General features: G+C 35.3%; 1 protein-coding gene across 1 annotated transcript; it reads right to left on the bottom strand.

Moving 5' to 3' along the window:
- Window positions 1-317: 317 nt before the first annotated feature.
- Window positions 318-26,459, bottom strand: LOC115237421 (neurotactin). The gene is made up of 7 exons (XM_029810433.1): window positions 26,205-26,459; window positions 22,730-22,957; window positions 5,875-6,066; window positions 5,280-5,493; window positions 4,686-5,187; window positions 3,781-4,452; window positions 318-3,633 (listed from the first exon to the last, which is right to left on the bottom strand). The coding sequence occupies exons 2-7, from the start codon at window positions 22,946-22,948 to the stop codon at window positions 3,243-3,245; spliced, it is 2,190 nt and encodes a 729-aa protein (XP_029666293.1). The 5' UTR covers window positions 22,949-22,957; window positions 26,205-26,459; the 3' UTR covers window positions 318-3,242.
- Window positions 26,460-26,735: the final 276 nt, after the last annotated feature.

The raw sequence follows: 26,735 nt of genomic DNA, 5'->3' as shown, positions 1-26,735 counted from the left end.
TATATATATATATATTTGTGTATATATTTATGATCAAAGAACACACACACACACACACTAAATTTATTTAATTTATTTAAATCCAATATCATAAAGATTTAGATTTAAGACAGGACCAATTATTCTAGATTTGTTATAGTAGTGTTTTATAATGATTAAATTTATATATATATTTGTGTATATATTTATGATCAAAGAACACACACACACACACACTAATCTTTTTACATTTATTTAAATCCAATATCATAAAGATTTAGATTTAAGACAGGACCAATTATTCTAGATTTGTTATAGTAGTGTTTTATACATTTTAATATGATTAAATACTGTTTTATATATGACTTTATTGACGGTACCGTGGATACAGTATAAAATTGTATTACAGCGTGATTGATATGAAGAAAAATACGATCAGAATATCAAATGCACATTGCATTAATACAATGATGTGCAAATAGCCTCGATGCGGCGGCTTATATATTCAAATAGATGTTTTTTTCCAAAAATGCAAATACGTACAAGATTCAAATCAGTCTTGATAACATTTTTTCCACATATATGTTTCTCGATAGTACGAGGCCCTGACAATACATACATAAAAATAAAAACTTTGCGCTCTATACTTAAAATTAATTCACAATATATAAAAATACTGCCGCATACAAATAAATCGACGAATCTGCTATGTATCGATGACGAATTAAAATCATATATATATATATATATATGATTGAATTCTATCATTTTACATTGTAATTAATGCGATAAGTCCATTTAAGAATAATTGTATGTTTATCTTACGGCGACAGACTGCCATCCTCTCAAAAATTACTAAAGAAATAAAACATACGAGAAAAATGTGCATTATATATGATATTTCAAATTGAAAATATTCAAAAATTGAGAAAAGAATAATCGAGAAAATACATCGAAAATCAAGAATTTAGATTTGCAAATATTAACGATCTACGTCTACGTATATCATTTGTAGTTTGTCCGCGAATGAAGCCAATAAAAAGAATATAGAATATGAAATATACGAGCATTTATATAAAGATTTTGTAAAGATGGAGCACACAATTTAATTCAGTTCATTTTGCTAACATTCAAGAGTATAAAGCCATCAAGATTAATTTTGCGCATAGATACTATTTAGCCATGGGCGAAGCGCGTATAATGTCACATCCTATGAGAATACATAATGTATATCTGACAGTACATAAATTATTTGCTCGAACAGATAACAGATCCTGTACAATTGCGTACAAAGAATTACGGGCAGAGCAAGAAGCGGTTCAAATATCCAAAATATCTATAAAATTCTATGCACATTCTATATTCTGAGAAATTTTTTTTTCTTTTTTTCTTTATTTTATTACGGAATACAACGCTTGTTATTATATGGTTTCGTTGCCAGATATATTTAGGAGATTTTTATTTAATATATATATATTTATCTTATACCCACGTATAAATAAAAATATACTAGCAATATTCTTTCGAAACTTTATTCTGAGTTACTTGAATTGATTCAGTCAGTATATATGTCATTACGGGCGTTTATCACCGATACTGTTGTTCTCTGTTTGCATGTGTGTAATATGAAATACAAAATATTAATTAATTATATATGATCTAATCTATCTATATATAAAATAAAACAACTTATGCAGGGGTTTTTTGAGTAAATGCTACTTTATCACATATATTAGTGTGAAAATAAATTAAATGACTTAATAACACATTGAGTAATATAGTCATAATACATAATCGTATATGAGTGATCTTTTAATTAAAAAAAATTATCAAGATCACTTGTCATTTTTGGAACATGAATCGCGTTTACGGAAGAGAGGCGTGCAGAAAAATTATCGATCGCATACATGAGGCATGCGTTGGGTCCAAATATTCTCTATATAGTAAAAAACCTTTATTATCCAAGTAGATAATATACGATATAAAAAATATCAAATTTGGCAGCTTCAGTCTGAATAAGATAGAAAGTCTCTTTGAGGATTTCTTAACTGGATAGCTGAATACTCTATATGCATTCAGTCTCTGCAGGTCCTTTGTTATACAAAGGAACTATATTTTCCTCGAACTAAGTATTATGCATATAAAAAATATCCATAATAAAAATTTCGTATAAAAAGCTGTTAATAAAAAAGGTTAGAGATAAGCTTGCTTCCACAAACGCGATAAAATGCATATGTGCCCCGTACTATGTTTCTTCCTAAACAGACACTTCTGACCTAAAAATATTTTTTATAGCATGCGCAAAAGAGCATGGTCCATTATGCATAAAGATGCAAAGTCGTTCCTGCGATAATATGCCGATAATCTACATTCACAACTTTACATTGTTACACTTTTCAAGGTTATTTTATGTTATCTACGAGAGTTGGATACGAAGAGGCATACAAAGAATAAGATACTTTGCATTTTATTATTACATGCAAAGTTTTCGATTAAATTCTTGATTGTATCAAAATGTGTCAGTCCTCCATTCAAATTTCAGAAAGTTTTCTTCAAAATACAATTGATCCAAACATCTTGTAAGGCTGAAGGTATATGCTACTTCTTGTTTTACCATTCTACCTTTTCGCACCCATTTGTTGGTCTTACACATCTTGCAAGAATATCATTGTATAATATGTCATTATCAATCTTTTTCCCTTTTCTTAAGCTACATGTTTGTAGTTTCTCTGCACGTCTTCTTCGTCACACTCTTCTCTGTTCTTATACTCAATATATTACAATTTGATTCACATTTATACACATACATAATAATCCACGTGCCTTGTGGTCGAACGCACGTATCTCGGATCACGGATATAACGAACAATATTCATTTCTCATCGCTAAACATTTTGTAAAATATTACCGTTATTTCTTTAGCACTGAGAACGAATTCATACGTCGGCATACACAAATATCTACATATAAATTTCTTTTTTTTTAATTGCTATTTTATATTTTAGCTTTTATATTAATTAATTGTCATGTTTCGACAGGTACTACTATTATACGTCGCACCACAAAGGCATGATCATTAAGTTTAATCGTTAATCCGCGTAATCTCATAGAACACTTATCGTATCGATCTATTTAAGTAGTCAAAGTACATATCTGTGCCGTGAGAGAATCTTGTCCCCGGAAAATTCAACATGCGCGCGTTTACATTCGGGAAACAAGCTTTCAGATCTTAACACGGAGACTACACAGCGATGAGAATCTTTTCAATCGACTCGACCGTACAAAGGTACTATATTTTTCTTTATCCAGAAATCGCAATTAGGATAATCTTGTTCGAGCAGCGTATCTTGACCAACAACTAGGACTCGTTTCGCGCCCGATGGATCAGCTTGCGCGACCTCGCCATGCCACACGTAATGATTGAATAATTGTTGCATAGCTGATACATGTCTCTTTTCTTCAGGTGTGACAGCGGCATAAGTCCCTAGAATGGCCGCAGCATCGCTATCGGGATCGGCCAAGTATCCACGGCGAGGTTGAGTGGCTACGTAAAACGGTATATCGGTCCTCATCCTGGCAACTGTCAGCAACGGACAGACTACACGAATGTCGGAAATCATTGTAACCAGTCCTTTCAATGTGGCGTTGTAGCGTCTGGAAGATAGAGTACATATAACGTGATTTAATTGTGACGCAATTTATTGTTTTATAAAAATTGAAGAATTAAAATATTTATCGCTCTAAATAAATAAACAGAGATTTTAAATCGCGATTTTTAATCATAATATTATGATCGCTTACTTGAGAGCTTCCTCCGCCAAGCTCAAAGTTCCGAGCAGGGATTCTCGTACGTATTTCTCCACTTGTGTTGCATTAAGGGTAATGTTCGGCGATAAAAATCGCGGTGGTGTACCAGAGTGCGCGGTAGTACCCATCACTACTTTTACCAAATGTTTGTCCTGCACCAGGATATGACCGACGTGTTCTTGAAGAATAGTACCGTCCAGAACGAGCCACTCGTGTCTTTTATCCTTATAGATTTCGGTTTCTCTTGTTTCAGGCAAGTTCACATTACCCATATACCACATCTCTGGTACGGCGTCCATAAGTTCCACGGCGCTTTTGCTTCTTAAACAATTGGCGTCGCTACATCGAATCGTTTCAAGAAAGTTTTTGCTCATAGTTTCGGATCTGTTTAATTCTTTGCCCGGAAAAATTGCGCTACCGCTGGATATCCATATCTTCGAGAAGAGGTTTTTGGCACGGCGGGAGCCGATTAGCGTCGTCACTAGAGTGCCGCCTGCCCGATGTCCCCAAAGAGTGACGGACGTTTTATTGCCGCCAAAATGTTCGATATTCAATTGCACCCACTGAAGTGCCGCTATGATATCCGACAATCCGTAGTTACCTGAGGTCGGGGGATGAGTGGCTCTGGTGAGAGGCTCGGCTGCCAAGAATCCGAAAACTCCCAAACTAAAAATTTAACAAATGTAAAAATGAGCATCTTTGTGATTTAATTAGAAGTATTCTTTTAATCGTCTTGAGGCTCGTATTAACTATGAACTAAATCGAATAAAATTCACACTATTAAAAACTATATTATTTTATTAAAATGTATGTTGTGATGTGAAATCCTTAAGAATATTTTCATAAAAAAAAAAAAAAAAATTTTTTTGATGGAAAAATATACGTGGAATATATCCTACCGGAAGTTTGGCCGCACGAACACCATGTCGCGAACGCGCGCTAGCTTGGCTGAGGGTTGCATTACTCCGGGTGAACCACCGCTCAATGTCTCGGCGCCGATCATAACAACCACGGGCAATGGAGAGCCGTAGCGGACTGCCGGAGTAAACACATCGAGATAGAGGCAATCTTCCGCGCCGTATGTGCTACGACCTGCTGGCTCACGCTGCCAGCAGTTCTCGGAGGAGTTGTGCGCCAGATAAGTGCCGTTCCAGCAATGCTCGATACGGCTCAAGGATTCGGGCGATTGCCAGCGACGGTTGCCGACCGGCGGCATTGCGTAGGGAATACCGCGGAACGCATAGGCGCCGTCCTCCAAAATGCCCTGCAAAAATCCGCACGATGTCACCGCCTCGACGTATTTGCCGTCCTTCAAAGGCTGAGTGTGCATCATTCTCCTAGGTCCGGCGCAGGCAATGCCAACGATGATGATAACGCTGAGCAGGATCAGTAGGATCACCACTATCGTCACAATTTCAAGTAATACGATTAATATATTGAATATATGTCGAGAATATATGTTGCAATAAAATCTATCTATCCTTTTTTTTTACCTGACAAAACCATGTGCCTTCTGAGCGTCGATATGCAAACCACCAGGGGATGCTTCGGTGGTTCGGCACTGACAGCTCCATCCTCTCCGTCGAGACGTACGGTTTCCATACCATCTTCGTTGGCGATAGTATTCTTATCGGCAGCACCGTCATCGAGAGTCTCAACGCTCGCTAATCCCGCGGCGCCAATCGGTCCTAATTCAGCGTCAGCTTCCTTGTAAAGGAAAATACAATTATAATAACTTAGAGAAGCATATAGATGAGATAATTATTTCAATATTTATTTTAATTTACAATTTTAATTATTTTAATATATCTTATTATTTTAATAATATATAATTAATACCACACATACACACACACACACACACACTACACGTCTCTATATTTATCTCTATCTAATTTATGTATAAACTTTTTTTTTCTTTTATACTTTCTTTTATTCTTTATAATTGGTTCTCTTTCTCTCTAGATATTATTGAGTTCCTATCTAAAACTAATTAAACTTCCAAATATTTTAATAAATCTTTCTTTAAAGATTTATGAAAATACTCTCTGATAAAATATAAGATATTTTTTCGCGACGGACACTTACTTTCTTCTTTTTGGAGAAAACGGACGATACCAAAGGTATTCGAATAGCATCCAGAATTCCTTTTCGTCCTTCTTTCTCCTTAGAATCTTTGCCAGGTGTGGTAGGTTTTTCCGCGGTATTCTGCTCGCTCTCCTTTGTCACCACGGGGGCTGATTCCGCATCTGTGGACTCTGTCGGTTTCGTTTCGTCGTCCTGAAACCGATCAAACAAATTAAATAGTTACGCGTTCAAAATATCAAGAAATCGATTCTTTTTAATCATATATCAATATATCCACATCTTCGTATTTAAAGTATTGTGAGATGTGACTATATTAACTATATTTCTTTCAGCTGCCTCTTGGTTTATTTTTCTATGGAGAAAGAAAAAACAGTCAGTGAAAACAGGAAGTATAACTAAAAGAAACAAATCATCGTTTTATAGTAGTTTTTAATAGCAGTTCTATTCTACTCAGCTATATTTTCTGTATTTATCCTGTATTTAAAGTGTGATAAGTATAACGAATTCATCTTTTGGAAAAAGAAATAAATAAATATAGAGTTTAGTTATAAAGAACATATATTTAACTACTACACACGACATTTTTTTTAGACTCCGAGCTTTAAAGTCAAAGAGTTGAAAGTCAAGGTAATCGTTCGATTTCAAAACGATGAGGAGCGCATGCAGTGAAATCAAGGTCAATTTCGACAGGACAAAGAAACGATAGCGACCGGATGACGATGCACGGTTGTCGCTGTCGCCAGACGTTTGTCCGGAGTCCTCTCTGGAGCTCAGACTCTTTTTCTGTCTCGCTCTCTCTCTCTCTCTCTCTCTTCCACTCTCAGAAAAAAAAACGCAACAGATTATTATTTTTAGAGTAACGCCACCCCTGTGCGTCTTGAAATCTTAAGACTTGAATGCGTTCAAGGCGATAACTTGTAGCGATGCTCTGTCTCTTCTACTACACTTCGAGGCCAGCTGTCTCAGGGCAGCGTCATGCTTCAAACTGCTATTATAGATGAACGATCATTTATTATTTTAAGTACGAATCGCGAAGCGACAAGGGTAAGAATTATAAATTATTATTTGCCCTTTTAAAGAGTGGATTAAATTAATAAGTTGTAGAGAAAGATACAGACATATTGTCGATTTAAAATTAAAAATATTTTTTACACATATGTATATCACACTTAAAGTTTCTGTAATTCAAGAATAGTATAAAATACTTCGCGGTTATTAAATTTCAATTAATTATACAATTTTATTTAAAACAAGTCGAAGAGAGACGCGAAAAATTCTGTTATGATTTACAACGCTTCGAGATATTAATTCGCTCTGTTATCTCGGTACTAATTTAAGTGAAATGGTCTTCGCTTCTTGAAGATCTCTCTTCTAAATCCCTTAATTCCGTACATCGATTATTTGAGGCATCAATCTCTCGCTATAAACTCGTCGGTGCATATGTGCTACTATATTTGGACCTCGAATGTTTTCAAGTGCAGTCGCGTGGCTCGGCCGTCTACCGCATCAGTAAAGTGTGTACACGCACGTGCGCAACGCCTACTCATACGATGTTGAGGGGCCTACGGATTTCGTTTTCCTCTAACGATCAATATAATTAATAAGCGTTACATGTATCTATTATGATAATCTCGCCTGACATCTGCTATGCAGACAGCGAATGATTCATTCACTCCATTTATAAGTTTTCAATATTATTTTCTGTATCTGACTGCGTATAAAAAAATTATTTAAGACTACAGTTTTTTAGAAGAAACGTCCAGTTTTTGTGAATAAAAGATAATTAAAGATCTGGGATAAAAAAGCTGCAAATAACATATTTTTAGAAATAACATCGCTTTTTTTTTTTAAAGACTGAGCGTGCTGACGCTAATAAATGTGATCGAAGTTAAAGATGTGGAACATATATTTCCTTCTATTAAAAAGCGCATAGCAACGCCTGACCGCTTTCACGTTCACGTATGCGTATTTCCCTTGTCATCCGGGATCCCGCACCCAAATTTCTATAAATAAATTTCACGCAACGGATATTGCAAGGTCGCGCACCGTGACTGTGTCTCGCAGGATGCGTTTAATAATAAGCATTTGTTGCAATCGATTGTACAGTTTATCATTGTTCCATAAATTTATATTTTTTATCACATTCTTAGTAATTAAAATCCTAAGAATGTTGAAGATTGCGGTTGTTGAAAGATATTCTATGTAACAAACAAATCACAACAGCCGATAAAGCTATAAAATGAGCAAGCTGAAGTTAAGACGATAAAGAGATTTAAACCTCAAATCCATATTGATATATTAGGTCTACCGGAAAGTTCTGTCCGTTTTTGGAATAAAACAAAATACAAATTTTTATTACCGTCAATAAACTTTATTAAATAGTGTAATTGCCATTATTATTAATGATTTCTTGCCAGCGTGAGGGCAATTTGTATATCCCTTTTTCGAAAAATGTTTTATCTTTTGATGCGAAAAATTGAACCAGTGCTTGTTTGATATCTTCTTCATTTTTGAATTTTTTGCCCCTCAAAAAATTTTGTAAGGACAAAAACAAGTGATAGTCGGTGGGTGCTAAGTCCGGGGAATATGGTGGATGCGACAGAATTTTCCAGCCTAGTTCTGCAATTTTTTGACGAGTATCCAAAGCAGCATGTGGCCTGGCATTATCATGATGCAGTATGATGTTCTTCCTATTGAACATCGCCGGCCTCTTTTCTTGGACTGCTGTATTTAAATTATCCAGTTGCTGACAATACTTCTCCGAATAATGGCAATTACATTATTTAATAAAGTTTATTGAAGGTAATAAAAATTTGTATTTTGTTTTATTCCAAAAACGGACAGAACTTTCCGGTAGACCTGATATAATATGATCGCGAATAACATTGACACAAGAAAACTAACGCGCATCCATACATAAACACATTCATACAAATATTTTAAAATACATCTATTTCCGGTTGACATTTTTTGGCTTGAAAACACATGGTATGACATGCAATATAAATATGTCATCAATGCCTTCTTGACTAAACCAAACACTCATTGAGTTTATTTACTCGGTTTCATGCTTGGAATGTGATTTTCAACAAGAATGTTCCGTTCCGAGAAAATAGTTACTCTGTATATTGAAACGGATTTCAAGATTTAAACCGTTTTACTTTTTATTCCTCATGTTTCGTAGATTTATTATATGTTGCAACTATTTTGTTAAGTAGCAACGTCGCAGAAACTGTAATTTTAATTTTCTTTTTTAATATAGGATGTTTTGCTTTAACGAGATTGAAATTCTAGCATACTTAATAATATAAAAACGGAATAATTGTTATATAAGGTTTGCAATATTGCGAATTATATATATGTATATTGTGTCAAGATCCTTCAATGATAGACTCGTTGTCGTGTTTGCGAATGGTATCCTTCACTACGACACATAACGGATAAAGTCGCCCCATTGTGGCGCCGCACGAGAAAGGTGGTTCTTTTATATTATGGTTTTAGTTTTGCACGCGAAGAATAACTCGCTGCCATTTCTGGGAAATTGTATCTACTTTGTAACGGCTACTCGATATGAATTATTTCTGCACGAGCAGACTCATCGTCTCGTCATGTCTTTATGCATTTTTTATCCGGTAGTAAGTAAAACATATGCATTTCATGTGATGGATATGATGATGATTACCGCGTAAATATTATTTATGATAAAATTAAGTCGTTAATCTATCATTATTAAATAGAGAATTTTCTTATTTGTAATTTACATTAAATGCGATTTAAAAATTAAAAAAATAAAAATAAAAAAAAACATCCGACAGTCCATTTAGCAACGTAGTCCAGTTAGCATTGCATTTAACTCCATATCTGACTGTCTGCTTCTAAGGTTTATCACTTGGACGCGAAGCAATGCTAAACGGATCCGCATGAATTATTTCTGCACGAGCAGACTCATCGTCTCGTCATGTCTTTATGCATTTTTTATCCGGTAGTAAGTAAAACATATGCATTTCATGTGATGGATATGATGATGATTACCGCGTTTTATGATTTTATGATAAAATTAAGTCGTTAATCTATCATTATTAAATAGAGAATTTTCTTATTTGTAATTTACATTAAATGCGATTTAAAAATTAAAAAAATAAAAATAAAAAAAAACATCCGACAGTCCATTTAGCAACGGAGCTCCAGTTAGCATTGCATTTAACTTCATATCTGACTGTCTGCTTCTAAGGTTTATCACTTGGACGCGAAGCAATGCTAAACGGATCCGCATTTAGCGCTAAGTGGACGCTTATGAGCGCGTACGAAAAATGCACCGTCGAATTTCCGTATTTTTTTCTCTTTTGTCCGACGATCCCTCTCTCGTGTCACAGGTGGCACGCCGGAAGCGAGGGTGACCACCGCGCGAAGGAAAGCCTCAATTTTCCGGTCTGTCGAATTCACCGGTTCGCGAATGAGGGCGCGAGGTCGACTTACGAGCTAGTAACGGGATCCCGAAATGTATATCATGTGTAGGAAAATACTCTAGTTATCAATCACATAAATAGATCGCCTTTAACGAGACTATTTAACATAAATTTAAAATTAATCCTTTTTAATAAAATTTTTTTCTGTTCTCCGTATGGATGACGTCGAAATTGCGCTCACATAATAAACCGAGTAATCATTAACATCGCACATTTACCGTTTCACACCAGAAGATCCCCGATGCGAAGCGTCGTTATCGCGAGACTACCGACTTTCGTAATCTTTCCGCAACGGGAGAGGAGGGGGAGGGGGAGCCGTTCTACTCTCCTGATCAGCCATATTATCAGCTTCTCTTATGTTAGTAATCTTTTTATCCAGATTCATCCTTTTCCTTTTCTGCCTATCTGTCATCCGAGATAAATGAATATTTTTAGAATGATTGCGCATCCCATACATATTTTTCCTATTTTATTTATCACTTTTACTTAATTTCCCGCGTTGATATTATAAAACTTTGTATAAAACTTTCCGAAGAAAAGCAAAAAAAATTTGAAAAAAATATTTTGGAACAGATAACAATTTATACATTTTATATACATATCAAAGAGAAAATACGCTATCTTCATTAGATATTAATAATGATATTGATAATATAGCAAATTTGCAATTTATGTCTGAAAGTAGTAGCATAATATCTATGCGAAGAAATCTTTCATAAGACATCAACATCCATTTGAAGAGCTATTTAAAATCGCGTGGTATGTAGTTAAATCAAATGACAGGACGTGATTTTGAAGAGAACGCGCGTTTCTGAAACGTGCCTGACTTTCTGTCAAGTTTCGTCACGTTGCAGTCTCTCGAGAGGCTCATTGTCCTCTTCGATATTGTACAGTCATCCTCTCGACAGAGAATATTCTTTCTCTCTCAATCTTCTTCCACGTCTAGGTACTTTCCTTCATGCCTCGTTTCTACTACCGAGCTAGTATCTGCAAAGTACATTATGTACGTCTGCAGACGCCGGGTGCAGTGACTTATGTATCCGTTGACTGCGTTGCCGGGAGGGAGAGACTATAGCAGATGCTGGGTTGTAAAGTCTGGATTCGGCATTGCATTATATGATGCATCTAATAGCACCCTAGGTCTTTTTCTTGCGATTTCATTGTATCGCGATCTCGCATTTCACGAAGATCACCGTTCTTATGGTGCGACGAAACACCACCGGTAAGATGAGGATATTATAAAAAATATATAAAATTGTGACTATGTATTAATTGTAATATTCATCATCAAAAGCCTTCGAAGGATAAATATTTTACTTAAAATTTCAATTCTTATCAATTCGAACTAATATTTCTTAATACAGAGATTGATCAAAAATAAATTTGATCAAACGTACACACAGAAAAGTACATACTATATACAAGTAAATATTACTTGTTTCAAGTATTTCATAATTTCATATATCCGCAAATCTATCATAAGTTCATCATAAGCATCAAATTTATTCAAAATATATTCTGAATCCTAATAAATTTAATATTTCAATCAAGAATATTAAATTATATAATTGAAAGAAATACATTAAATTTTTCTGATCTATTAAATTTTCTTACATTAAATTAACCATATCTGACTTTTCTTCGATAAAATTTTATAATATTCTTCGAAAGAAAATATTTACTTTTTTTGAGTATATGATAATGAGTATTTCTAAAATTTGTGACAAGTCTATTTTAAGACTATTATTAAGAAAATATTCTTTGTTAAAGATAACTGTTACTTAAAAGAAGTAAAGTAAACTGAGTAATCATTTTACTTAGCAATAATATTTAGAATACTTAGAATAATATTTTTCTGTGTGTAAAGACAAATTGTTACATTAAAATTTGACAGATATGTGAAGAACAGATATTTTTAATATTCATTTCAAATTCTATATGACGTATTCAATCTCGCTTCGTTTTAACGTAGATTAAAGTTTTCTTTTCGATTTATAAAAATTCATTTCTTGTCTTTTATTCACGCGAGCAATGCGAAATGTATAAATTTCCCGACGTCCGTTCCTCATTTTATATTGCTGTACCATTCCCGTATATTTCCTCGACGCTTCATAACAGCTGATTTGATTAATGCCATTTCGACATGATTTTCACCCCTCGTAGGGATTCGAAAATATCGTACAATAGATACCTACTGATCGCACTATCGAGATGCATCTCTGCTTGATCGAATACACAATGCGATGCTGTATTAATGCCTGTACCCTCCCCCTTCGTCGAGTCCATATGTTTAGAATATTTTCGAACTTATATACATAAGCTCTCCAAATAACACGAGGCGTAACAGTCGACGTAAACTGCCATTTGGACACGTGCGTTGAACGGAAAATTTGATATTTACGAAAATATTATAAATTTGATTTACTCGAATATTTTATATTTTTCGTGAATATTTATATTTAATTTTAATTTGTAAATTTATTCACTTATTATTCACTTTGTTAAAATGGATATAGGTATAATCCCTCATATAAAATAAAAATTATATGTTATATTAAAAATACAAAATTACATAATATAACCCTCCCAACAGGTACACCTTGACGTTGATGAGAGGGCTTAGTACCTGGAAGGTTTATCCTGAAGAGGAAGCTAAGTACCCAAATGACTCGTAACAATGCTTTCAAATGCTGTAAAAGCATTGTCATGTGTCGCAAATAACCCACATATAGAGAGCGTATTTAATACATTAAACGTAAATTAATTCGTCGATTTTTAGAATAATTAATCGCATCTTTGCGTGATATTATATTTCGATTTCGCTCCGACAAGCGGTTCTTGAATCGATTATTTTCGATCGATTGCCCGATAACGATGAAGGGTGAGATCGTCTTCGTTTAGTTCCATCCCGTCTCTTGCCTCATGTACCATATGGTGTCGCCGTATCATGTCTTCATATGTAGATAGCCGAATACCATGGCCTTTTTTTTCTCTACATTTTGAAGACATATATATGCTCTGAGCCAAGAGTTGGGACGATTGCGTCGATCCCATCCATCGATTTCGTATTCTTCCACTGGGAGATCATAACCCTTGCTCGAAAGTATCTTATTGACTTGAAATGCGGAATTAAAAAAAAAGAATAATTTACGCACAATGCTTCGACCAAAATATGTCAGAGATGAATTTACGTGGAATATTTTAATACGTGTAAGCGCCGAGAGAAGCCTTATTTACGAATCCAGTACGTGCGTACGCGGAGTATTAGGGGCGTTTCTCGATCCCCATTGTATGGGGATTCGTATAGTGCGTAAGCATATTATTTCACAAATACGCTCGGCTTATGTACCTACATTATTTTCCATTCACAAAGCCGCACTTGCGTGCGGCAAAACACGCGTCCGCAATACCGTTTTTTCGTTTAAAAATATTGCGTGTCGAACACAGGCGCGGCTAAACCATGTGCGTATATATTAATTTTATCGTTAATCGTTGCCTGGAGCTTTGCATTCGCTTTTAATCGCTTTATGAAAGGCAAACTTCGAGGATTATTTATAACGCCTGGTATACCGGTGATTAAAAGTCTGAGATACTCGATAAATATTTCAACAGTAAATTTTTTCCAATATTTACACGAGTATCAGATAACATGCGCGATGAATAGTTCTCGGGAGAAACAAAATGTTAATAAAAGGTGAAAAAAAGAAAACGATATTATTGCTGCAATTTTATTCTCTTTGCGTTTTATCGAATATCCATTTTCAACTTGTGAGAATAATTTTAATTTCAATATACTTGCTAGAAAAATAATCTTTTCTTTGTATTAAAAAACGGTATTAATGAATTCTTTTTTTTCCGTTCATATAATAGATACTCCAATTAAGAGAAATGATCTGAGGTTAAAAAACGAAGAATAAATAACTTTTTCATTGTAAGCAAAAAAAAAAAGATTTCTGGTCGTTTAATTATCCATAAGAATAGCAAATTTTCAGCCTTTAAAGAACTTTTCATATATTATTAATGTATAATAAATTTTAATTATTACCGTATTAAGTTAAAAATAGAATAAAGATAAATGACAATCACTTATCCAATTTTCAGCAGAACTGTTCCAACGTTTCGAAAAATTTACGAGAAGTAAAATCTTAAGAGAGCTTTAACCTGTCATATTAATGTTTCATTTATTTTATTCTCAACGATATTGATATTTCTATTGAGAAGCCTAAGGACCGTTCGAGTTTCTCTTTTTAGAAATGTCATTCGCTCGCGGCAGTGACACTTTAAAAGTTAAATCAAATTTCGCACAGTTGAACTGATTTCTGAGATAATATAGATTATATTAGATTTACACTTAAGTAGATAAGATTCGTTTAAATTGAATTTCGTGAATATGGAAACGGCGTGCTCGCGCCGGTGAGATTCGCGCCTCGACCGCCTATCGGTGGTGGGTTTTGTCAGGCGGAAATCGATATCAGACGCAACTTTCACCCTTCTCCGGCTCTCTCAGCCCTCCCCGCAGTTGCCGCATGGAAGCCACCCTCGAGCATGAACGTTCTATAAATACGCAATCGCATGTTGCCGCGAAAGGACGCGAGTTCTCTCCTCTTTTTTTCCCTCTTGTCGAGAGTTCAGAATTTCATTTCGTCCACTTCTTCGCAAGTCTTTGTCGAAAGCGACACCCGTACGAACAATCATCGTCACGCACGTTGATTTAAAATTTCCGTCCAAGTAATGACAAAATTTACATGCTATGCATGTCTGTATATTGTATTCATGTCACTGTTATGGGCGATTATGTTACCTGTCATCAAGTCTAAATAAATCGTATTTAGAGTAAGAAGGAATTGTAAAAATTATCTTTTAATATAAAGTAAATTTAAAAAGTAAATTTCTAAATTAAAAATACGCCATTATTTGTCACGAAAATTTATCGTCACACGATAATTAATCCTGTCAACTCTTTTCGCGTATAAATAATTTGTTAATAAATTTTTCAGGCTTCAAAAAAAGGACGAGATATCCTCAGTCCTCGTTTTATATCGCGTTTTTTTCGTCTATGATCAATAGATCGGCTAGAGTATATTAAGACCTTCGCAATCGACCGCGAGATAGAGTACAGCGATTTATACAAAGGCCATTGTCCGGATCGTCGCTGTTTACGTAGCGAATCATCGGGAGAGAAAAGGAAGACGCCGAGGAAAGGAAAGAGAGAGAGATGATCTCAACGAGCGGGACGTAGAATGATCGTTTACTCTTACTGATGGTGATAGAGAAAGAGGGCACATTGTCATTTGCATAAACAGAGCCGCGGACGGATGCAATGCGCTCGTTACATCTGATTGCGAGTTACGCGGGGACGACATAGAAGAAAGGAACGCAGCCGCGAAGCGTACGCTAGATTCGCATCTGTCCGTAATGACGTAATTCTAATGAATCGTCGAGATAATTAACACCCCGGGAGGCACTCACGACTTCATGGCGACAGAAACTTGTCGAGTGTATTATTCAAATAAGAATACATACGTTTCTCACTCTTTTATCTGATTATGCGTGATTTCCGTTTTACATCTATGAAAAAATTTTACAGGGAAGAGAGAGAGAGATATATATATTTATATTTTCTCATTTATTTTATGTATGATTCCCTCTGGAACTTTATTCTCGCGAGTTAAAAGTGTTAACATGAATGCAATTCTACATAATTACAAAATTATGCAAAAAAATATTTACAAAATTATACAAAAAAATATTTATTTTAGATTATAAACCAACACTTTATCAATTATATTGTCTGGTAAAATTTATTTTCTTGTAATTTTATCTTGTGTGTCATGCTGGTTATTTTATTCAAGATTGTGGTATTTATAGATGAAGTTACACCGATATGGAGAGATTCATGCTCTCTTCACACATGTCAAGCAACTCTTCCGACATTTCTTGCGGTTTTCGCGAAAACTTTCATACTACTTGGCTTCTCGTAATGTTGCACGCGTGTGATATGCGTGAATCGATACGAATACGAGCCTACGTGTCATAACCAACCATGTGGTGAGCTTTAGGTAGTAGGGGTTCCGGTTATTCTGGTTCTGGCCTCTGAGTTTCGACCCCCAAAAAAGCGGTTCTGTGCCGGGGAGAAAAAAAAGAGGGGGAGAAAGCGTCGGCGACAGCGGGAACGAGGGCGGGTAACGTAATGAAAGAATGAAAGGGAAGCAGATGGCAGAAACGGCCGGATCCTAAATTGTTCATAGGCATCTCATAATTAATAACAATAATTCAAACTTTCGCAAAACACAGTCAATACATCCATTTTTAATATCGAAAAGAACATTGCTATTACGTTTATACATATATTTTTTAAGATGTAGAGATAAATAAAAATTCTCTCGTGAAAATTACTCCGAACATAATCTAGGAACTAATCTCTAATTAATCGTGGATTTAACAAAACAAGAGACTAGTTAATTATCATGTCAAATGTGAATCAGAATTTAAATTAACACAATATTTTACTTCTAGTCGGCTTAACTCGGTTTATTAAAGCTCACTTTAAACGATCTATAATTAAATTTAAGACGATAAAATTCAAGACGAGATATAATGAGAATATAAATTTTTTCTTATCTTAATCCGATTCCAATCACTCACTTCCCTCGTTGCTATAAAACATTAAACAATTTTTTTGCCAATTGCGTTTTAGTTTTCTTTTAAAGAAATAATCACAAAAGTATACGATTTGATTGTAACGAGATATGATATCCTGCACTTCCCGTTGTTTCGCGGCAAAATATGTTGCTGCAACCGTCGGGATTAATGTGAGGAACGCTTTTCGCGACGTGGAATTAAGTGATTACGCGAAAAGTGTGTGGTTGTAATATGCGATTTAATTAAGCGAGACGAGAAAGTCCGCGGGTTTTTCACATATCCTCTAAATCTTCCGATGAGATTCATGCCGATAAAATGAACGTCCGTTGAATCGCGTCGACTAATAAAATCACAAACTGTGACGCATGCACGCATGCACATAAGATAAGCTAATATGATAGAGCAAAGGATTTCCGCGCGTCAGGTGATTACATTAAACTAATGTTTGCACCTTGCACTTTAATGCTAATTAAACTCACAGAGCATATCCGAACATTAACTTTGAAACGGCTGCATGAAGTCTATAAGCTATACAAAGAAAAGTTGCTTAAAGAAACGGTTGATACGCATTTATAAAGAACAAAATAACGTTAAATCACTATAATTAATTAATTCATTTTCATGGCATGGTTTGATTAACAAATCTCAGTATTAGTTGTTTTATATTTAGCAAATGTATATAATTAAAAAAAAAATGAATAATATTAAGTTTTCTATTGATAACACATATACATTTTACTAATAAATATTAAAATAAAATACTATTTAAATACTGTCATAATACTATTTTACAAGAGAACGTTTTTAAAACAATTAAAGCTTCCCGATCGAAATAATCGAATGGTAAAAAAAAAAAAGAAATTATAACACGGGTGCTAACTCAATTTTATCTGTTGTAACTCAGAATACAGATGGTAAAAATATAATAAATACTTGCCACGAGTCCGGGCATCGTTACTAGTAATATAAAGTAATTATGTGAAACACGACAACTTCGGGTTTCCTAATCCTATACTTTTCGTTTCCTCTCTCAAAATTGTCACGCGAATGGATAGTTCAATCGATATAATCGAAACCTGGGCATCGGTCGACCGTGGGAACGCACCTGGTCGTTATACGAAATCGTTCGTAGGTAGGTAATAAGTCTCTTCGAATCTTTCTGAAACTTTATTCTGAAAAAATATAATCGCGTGTAACGGGGCTTTTATTTCGATCTTTTATTTTAAGCTTCTCGAATACCCGAAAACGAGGTTAATCCTGAGTGAATGGATTAAGAAAACCATACATTTCAAGCGCGCGTAAAACGATATATTATTTACTTTAATAATATATTTAATTTCAAATTTTTATTACCGTCAATAAACTTTATTAAATAATGTAATTGCCATTATTCGGAGAAGTATTGTCAGCAACTTGATAATTTAAATACAGCAGTCCAAGAAAAGAGGCCGGCGATGTTCAATAGGAGGAACATCATACTGCATCATGATAATGCTAGGCCACATGCTGCTTTGGGGACTCGTCAAAAAATTGCAGAACTAGGCTGGGGAATTCTGTCGCATCCACCATATTCCCCGGACTTAGCACCCTCCGACTATCATTTGTTTTTGTCCTTACAAAATTTTTTGAGGGGCGAGAAATTCAAAAATGAAGAAGATATCAAACAAGCACTGGTTCAATTTTTCGTATCAAAAGATAAAACATTTTTCGAAAATGGGATATACAAATTGCCCTCACGCTGGCAAGAAATCATTAATAATAATTGCAATTACATTATTTAATAAAGTTTATTGACGGTAATAAAAATTTGTATTTTGTTTTATTCCAAAAACGGACAAAACTTTCCGGTAGACCTGATATATATAAATGTGTTTTTTATAAATTCTATATGTGCATGTAAATTGCCCAAGCATTAACACACATATGTATTTGTGATTGCACTGGAAACAGGGGAATTAAACGATTATGTATTAACGTGCGAGGTAATCGGTGTGTAATGATTTTAATTTCAACATCAGAAGTTTTTAATCAAATTTCATAAACAGTTATAGCAAAGCGCAAGTAACAAAATAATGTTAATGAATAAAACGACAATTGTTCTTAATCCGAAATGTCTCTCCTAAAAATTCTTTTACGAGTCTTACACGTGTCGAATCTCAATCCAAGCAACGAAGCTTTTGTTTCCTTCTTTTATTCGTCGTTTCTCATTCATCGCCGGGAAGAGATAGTAATGGCTTAAAGCTGTGTCCACAAGACGAGCGGTATATCAATTGCTCCCCCGGCTATAGCCGCATTTGTACAACAAACCCCCCCCGCAATTTACGAGCGCCTGTTCAAAAAAAGAGAGGAAGCGAAAGGAGGACGGAATAAGAATTACGAGGAATTAAGAATAATATTTTCGCTTCTTCAACATCCGCGCAACATCGGCCTCCTTTGTGTACCCAAAACCCTTTCCCGTATCCTCTCCAAGAATAAGCTCTTGTCGATTTCACCTCCTGATGCGAACTGAGAATCTCGTTCGGCATTATGTACGACGGCGCCGGGAGCGCTTTCTCGGTAATGACTCGTGTTTTAGATGTACCGACATTCTATTCAGTCAGGATGACGCAGCTTCCGGGTGTTGAATAATATTCGCCTTGATTCTACGCGGCCGAGAACTCATTCCCCGTGTCAATCGTACTAAAAGAAAGCTCGCCGGACGTATTATCACGCCGTCTTTACGTTATCAATAGAGGGAAAATTGAATACCGTACAATTGATTGATTGTTAAGACCGGTCGGCATGTCGCAGCGAGATACTGCACAATGGCTTGACCACGATTAACTTCCGCTTCTTTTCTCTATTTAGATTATTTAAGATGTGGGAGTTTGGAACGATTGATTATCGTGACGTAGAAATTATCGCGGCCTCACAATCACTTTATTGGAAATACATATTGATTTGCACAAATAAATAAGATAAAACGGGCAAATAAGAGCCAACGCGCTGAATGATGGTCGCCAAAAATATATTATTCTTCCTAGGTGTAATAAATAATGTCCGGAGCGTGTCGAGCAAACCGCACTTATCAACGGTGACAATATTAATAATATCATTAGTATTGTCACCGTTGACAAGTGTAGCTCGCTCGACACGCCCTGGACATTATTTATATTATGTCAAATTAATGAAAATGGTCCGAGATTCAGGGGGACCAAGATGTCTAATAAATAATTACACCTACAAAGAATAATATATTTTTAGGCGCCCCTCATCCAGCGCGTTGACTCTCATTTGCCCGTTTTATCTTATTTATTTGTGGATATTTATTATTTAGACCCTAATATACTAAGCTATTATATTGATTTAGATTATTCAATTAATTTACAATTAGACAAAATAATTTTCCCGAAGTAACAAATAAATAATACGTAAATAGCGTTATACAAAAAGAGAGAGAGAGAGAGAGAGAGAGAGTAAATAAAAGATAAAACAGATAAAATATAAAATATATTAATAAGTAGATATATAATAATAATTCAAGTAAAATACTAGATCTTTTTGCAAGTTGTGGAAAAAACGACAATTCGTTACATTGCCTTTCTTCCTCGTCCTGATTTTCCACATTTTCTCTACATAGCTCTAGGCAAACATGGCAGATGTTTCACGCTACAGCAAATTCCGGTGATCCGTAATGGTCACATCAGAAACACGCGCAACAGTTTCAAGCATCTGAGATCGTGAAGTATTTGAAATGTGCAAGAGAAATGCTCGAATGATACAGAAAGATATTTTCACTCGACACAACAGATTACGTAAAAATTTGTGTCTGTTACTTTTTCGCGTTCTTAAGCATTTCGAAGAGGATCGAGGAGATAAAAAAGAAATGTATCAATATTATTTGAAAAACTCTTGTAAGATGAATATTATGATTGTAGTTATTGCAACAATGTTTGAGACAAAAACTAATTTTCAATTGTTAATTCGATTTGTTAAACCACGATATATTGCTGCAATCCTCTTTTCTTTATTTATTATTGTCGCATTTATTTTACACACAAAGAAGAAGAATATTTATAATACTATTTCCGTTAAGATAAAAGTGAAAGAAAAGAGAAATGTATAATAAAGTTCCAAAAAATTTATTCAGATGACAAAATATCACAAGGTGACGATAGCGATCGTTTCGAAAGAGGCAGGAAACTCAAAGCGAGGCGAGAGAGCCGAAATGATGGTAGAATGGTTCCTAGCACAAGGTGACAGTCGACACTTTCTTTCCCAATTAGACGGGTTAATAAGGCGAATTAAGTCAATTACAGAAGAATCAGTTGGGTGCAACGGCACCGGGCGCCGGCTTTTCTTTGTCATCGTCGTTTCAGAACGACGAGGAGACAAGAAAAGAGAGAAATAAAAAAACGACCACGAAAATATGTTGGCTCGACTTACTTTTCAACGACGACGTTGATTTACGTTATCATTACGAGTGATATATTTATCTTATATTTTACGGTAAGAATAATTATTCGTGTAAGACGGTAAATGTTTTCTCTCATCGATAAGATGTTGCTCGATCCGAAGAAAGGTTGCACTCTCTATTTATATACAGCTGTTTCATACGTAAAGAAATACTGATAGTGAAAATAAAGAAATAGTGGATAGAAAAACACAAGTGCGCAATGAAAGCAAGTAATACAGATTCATTTTCTCGAGTATGAGAACTTTCTATTAATACGAGACTTTCGTATTTAAATTAATGAAGAACAAATCGATCCTATACATTTCCCGTAGATATATGCGTTATCACGATTTTTCTATAGCTTATGGTAGCGGTCACATCCTCTTCGTTTCATAAAGTTTTTTTATGCCACTCTCTGTAATTTGCTTATTTAAAATATTATGCGATCGTATTTTCTCCAAAGCACAGAGATACGCGTTTGCGTGAAAAAATAGTTTCACAAATTATAATATTTTAAGTAGAAAATTTTCGACTATGCAAAGAGCTCATTCGACGCGATCATCATCGATTGTTTTCTCCAATATCACCATGGAGCTTCATTCGCGACGATGAGGTAATTCGCTTCAAAAAAAAAAAAAAAGTGAAGACCCCATGGCGCGCGCAATGAAGGGTGTTTGTAGGCCCGTAACGATTTTTTTCATCCATCGTGTGGCTGGTGGCGTCAAGCGTCGCACCTGGTATCGATTAGACGTTTCACAAATAACAATAACGACAAAAAGCGGAAACGCATGATGTCGAGTCCGTTATTAATTCGCGGGTCGATTACTTAGCAAGATAATTTAGCAGAGTAAATTACACGATAAATGATTAACCGGTTTGCGTAAATATTTCTTGCAAAATATTCGTATCCTCGACGAAAATGTAAAGGCTCATTTATATAGATTCTTCGACACCGTATTTTTAATTTCGCATCGTGTAATTTAAATGCCTACGAGCCAACTATCTGACATTCTTGTAACCTTTTCATGAGCGCTTTGCAAATTCTAAATGCGCTGGCAATTGCGATTACTCGTCGATGATGCAGATGCAAACGATGATACAATCACTGAACAATAGATCCATTAATGCTGCGCTTTCTACACCTGCTGCATTTAAAGGGGAATACAAACGTGACGTGCGTATCTTGAAAAGGACATAAAAATGCGAGGCATGTGCAACTGGAAATTTCGTAATTTCATCGTATTGTTTCGTTCAAATAGATCCTTTCGCTGTGCGTGTATTGAAGCATAGAGATTACATAGCGCCACCATACCTTGCACGGTTCCTTGCTCTTGGTACGGCAGAATCCGGGCATCTTGATGCCGCCGATCGGTATCTTCTTCTTCGGTTTCTGTTCCTCGGACTCGAGATCGGGAGCAGGTGCGGCGCCGATGTGCTTCGTGTTTTCGGCGTTCAGCATTTTCTCCCTCTCTTCCTCGGCGATCTCCTTCTTGTCCATGCTTTTGTCCTGATTCTGATCCGCTTGACTCATTCTCTACTCCTGTAATCGAGAACGGAGAAAGCATGCTTTAAATAAGGCATCGAGCGCACGGAAACTTTAACGAGAATATTTAAATAAGGAATTTATTAATATTTTAAGAATTAAAATATATTATGATACATGGCAGAGTCATTTGATGAATTTTCAACTTAAGCCCGTGTTGTGTATGGGATATATTCAGTACTTTAATCACGTTCAATTGCTATTCAACAGTTGTCACTTGTTACACACATGACAGAGTGGACGATAAATTATTTTCTTTGTACGCTATTTTGATTCATGCTAATTTACTTTGATATACATTGTCGAATTATTGTATTGAGATCACGTAAAATCGACATTAAAATATTACAAGATTTCTCCCAATAGTATATTATCTCAATATATTTGGGACAAAAAAATTTTTCAAACTAACGATTTTCTATAACGCTCTCCTTCAAGGATTCTCTCGCTCACGTGCTGTGGAGTATTCTACCGAGACCGTCAACCGGCTTGTTTATTCCGATATTTAAACTTGTATGGCAAATCGATATCCCTTTTACCTTGGAACATGACACTGTGTAGAAACGCGTACAGAAAAATTAACATCACGAACGTAACTTTTCTAAGAATAATCCTTTATGCAGAGATTTTTCTAACATAGTCATCTATATTGTTTTTATAATACGTGACATTTATTTTCTATTTTCCATTTGACAAGTCGTCAAAAATAGTTACTCGCGATAAATGCATTAGATGCATAATGTATAGCGGCAATGATTTATGATCTTGCGTGCATCAAACAATCTACGAAATGTCGCGGACTCCCTGCAGAGCATGCTCGCTTAAACGATTTAGCGTGCTACCCCGGATCAACCAAATTTAATTTGATTTACCGCAGTTGGTTGAACCACTCCATCGTTGTGATGCATAAGGACCGCGATTGAATTTACGGAAAGAGAACATTTGTGTGAATGTCCGTTAAAATCGCGAAATAAATATTCAAAAAGCTGACAATTCAAGTAAAGTTTTATGTTCGCTTATATTTTTAATATAAATTTTATATAATGCGAAAAAAAATATATAACACCGTCTCTCGTTGCAAGACGTAAAAAAAGTTTTAGAAACTAGATATAATAAAACTAGATATAAATGAAATATTAAATACATGTAAGAAATAACTATACTGTAAAAGTCGACGAAATAGTATCGGGAATCGAACCCGAGTCTGTACGCTATTCAGACCCCACACCACCGACAGTTCTCATTCGCCTTATATGTAAATATCTATTATTAATAACGCCATCTTTCAGCCGGTGTAAACTAACAATTTTAGGAAATTAGGCTCTCGAGTGACATCACAAATTCTAATAATCGCGGGCTAGTAAGAGCCAGAACGCGGATGGCAGTGCGTCAGTTTCATAGAAAAATAAGTTTTCTATGAAACTGAATATGTGCACAGGGCACGAAATATAAATAAAATATTAAATACATGTAAGAAATAACTATACTGTAAAAGTCGACGAAATAGTTTGTGATAAAATTATGCAAATAACGAATAGACACGGTATTGTATAAGACGCAAAATGTAGAGACGCATATACTACTATTGAATGCACCGACTATTTACTAGTTCATAGACCGGTGCCACGCGATCGATCGGTTTACGTCTGGCTATTGCAGCCACGGCGCTAGACTGTCGTCGCTTCGGCTTACTGCAGAAAACTTTCTATGCATAATATATATGCATCTTCCACGAAAAAAAGCAGTCTCATGAAAATGTGGCAGTTTTTTTATCCTTGAATTTTCAACTCAAAATTTGCAGTTTTGATTCTATCCTATATATATTCTTATCAATAAATAACTTCATGTTTGAAAATATATATTAAATGTTTATATTGTGTGTGATTTTTATATTATTTTACAGCAGACTTTTTTTCCTTTTAAATTTCTTGCCAAGATCGCGATATCGCTATCTTTGGGAATATTATTTATAAGATTCAATATTTAAAAGATATCGATATTCTATTAAATTTAAGCCTCTTTAGCTGCATCGTTAAATTAAAGGATATCTCCTCGCAGGATCATTGCCCCGTTTATGACAAACGGAAGATACGTTTTTTACAAGTAGTTATTTATCCCGAAAAGCAAGTAAAAATGAGTGTAATCGCGCTTATAAATAGAAAATCGAGTAGAAATTATTATGCGCGTATAAAAAAAAAAATTACATTTCAATTGATTTCATTCTTCAATTGCTCTCTTTGTATCTCTATTATTATATTTTAAATTTTAATTTATAAGTTTTACTTACGTCGTACTTTGCAGAAATACAATGTTCGAAGCGACCAGGGCAATAATGTTATTATTCATTTTCTAGAACATAATTCGAAACCAAAAGGAAAGGTCGCCAATAGGACATATGTTCTTTTATTCTTTGACTTGAACATAAATCTAACGACTAAAGCCCCATCCTAGCAAGAAGAAATTTTCTTCTTTTCTTCTTGTATATGTGTTTTTTTACAGCTTCTTATATAATTCTCTTTTTTGAGTTTGCTTTTTTTTTTTAAATTCTCTGGGTATACAATATATATACTTATTTAATTCTAGATATATACCAAAATGCAAAATGTGTAATAAAGCGCACTTAAAGTAAATAGACCTTATATGTATAATACATAAAATACTTTATACTGAGAAACAACGCATCGTTAACTCGAAATTAATCAATAAAAGCAAAATTTTCGGGCAGATCGTGACGTTAATGTTTATTAATCGCCTCCTTGAGATTAATTCATTCATTCGCGCGTCTTTCTATCCGATTCGATGTAACAGCATCGCCGGGATCACGTGGATTCGACCTCGCAAAATAAATTGTTCGATTCCGAACGTGTCGTTCGACGAGCACGAGAGGTGACGCCGAAGAGGAGCCGCCATCCGCACGATTTCGAACAATGCATCTCGGCATTTTTGACAATCACCCCGACGCGCTCTCTCTTTCCTCGCTGGCGGTAGACGCGTAGAAATGAAATAATCCGAGCTTGAACCATTCTATTTCGTGGAACGCGACGACCCAAGATCCCCCCAAAAAAAAAAAAATGGCACGATATTTGATATTATCCGGATTGCGTCAAAATTGCAGGAACTTTTTGAATCTCATTTTTCATTCTCAAATTCGCATTCGCATTTAGAATATTCGCGAAATAATCGCGTTCGCGCGCACGAGGATTAATATGTACAAACGTATGATAAAAGCGCGTAAGAAACTCACCCCCTCGAAGACGCGTCGACGGACGCCGTTATTGTTTCTCCTCGCTCACGTTCGTTCGTATACTTAACGGCCGGTTACGAGATCATAAAAGCAACAGAGCAGCTGATGGCGATGCCCGATGACTGTTTATCGTCCTGCGAGACGTGCCTCACTCTTTTCCGTTGCGAGAACCGGAACCGCGATCCGGAACTTTCTTCTAACGTGCACGGAGAAACAGTAAAATACGAAACCTTCGCAAGGACGCCAGGCGCGCGACTGGCGCTACCGTTAGAACGCCGGCAAAAAGAACGCTATAGAGCATGTTCTGCGCTCGACGATGATCCTTGGGGCGCCATCTCATAGGAAATCTGTAACCCTTGTAGTATTTTGTCGATAAATTTTATACGACTGTCGGCAAGTTAAAAATCGACAACAAAAATTTCAATTTCATGATAAATAATATATATAAATAATAAATGATTTTAAATCACCGGAAATAAGTTGGCGCTGGAAGTTCATATTTTTTAATAATTTATAGCCGTTGGCTTCTGA

The sequence above is a fragment of the Formica exsecta genome, unplaced genomic scaffold (assembly GCF_003651465.1).
Source record: "Formica exsecta isolate Colony F162 unplaced genomic scaffold, ASM365146v1 scaffold295, whole genome shotgun sequence".
Taxonomy (NCBI): Eukaryota; Metazoa; Arthropoda; class Insecta; order Hymenoptera; family Formicidae; genus Formica; species Formica exsecta.
Note: the sequence above shows the minus strand (reverse complement) of the source record. Positions and strands in the feature narration are given on the sequence as shown.

Excerpts from the sequence above, each read along its gene's own strand:
- LOC115237421 (XM_029810433.1), bottom strand. The coding sequence starts at position 22,948 with ATGAGTCAAGCGGATCAGAATCAGGACAAAAGCATGGACAAGAAGGAG. Across the intron at positions 4,453-4,685 it reads TTCGTGCGGCCAAACTTCCG|TTTGGGAGTTTTCGGATTCT; the intron begins GTAGGATATATT and ends TTAAATTTTTAG. Across the intron at positions 3,634-3,780 it reads TTGGCGGAGGAAGCTCTCAA|ACGCTACAACGCCACATTGA; the intron begins GTAAGCGATCAT and ends TCTATCTTCCAG.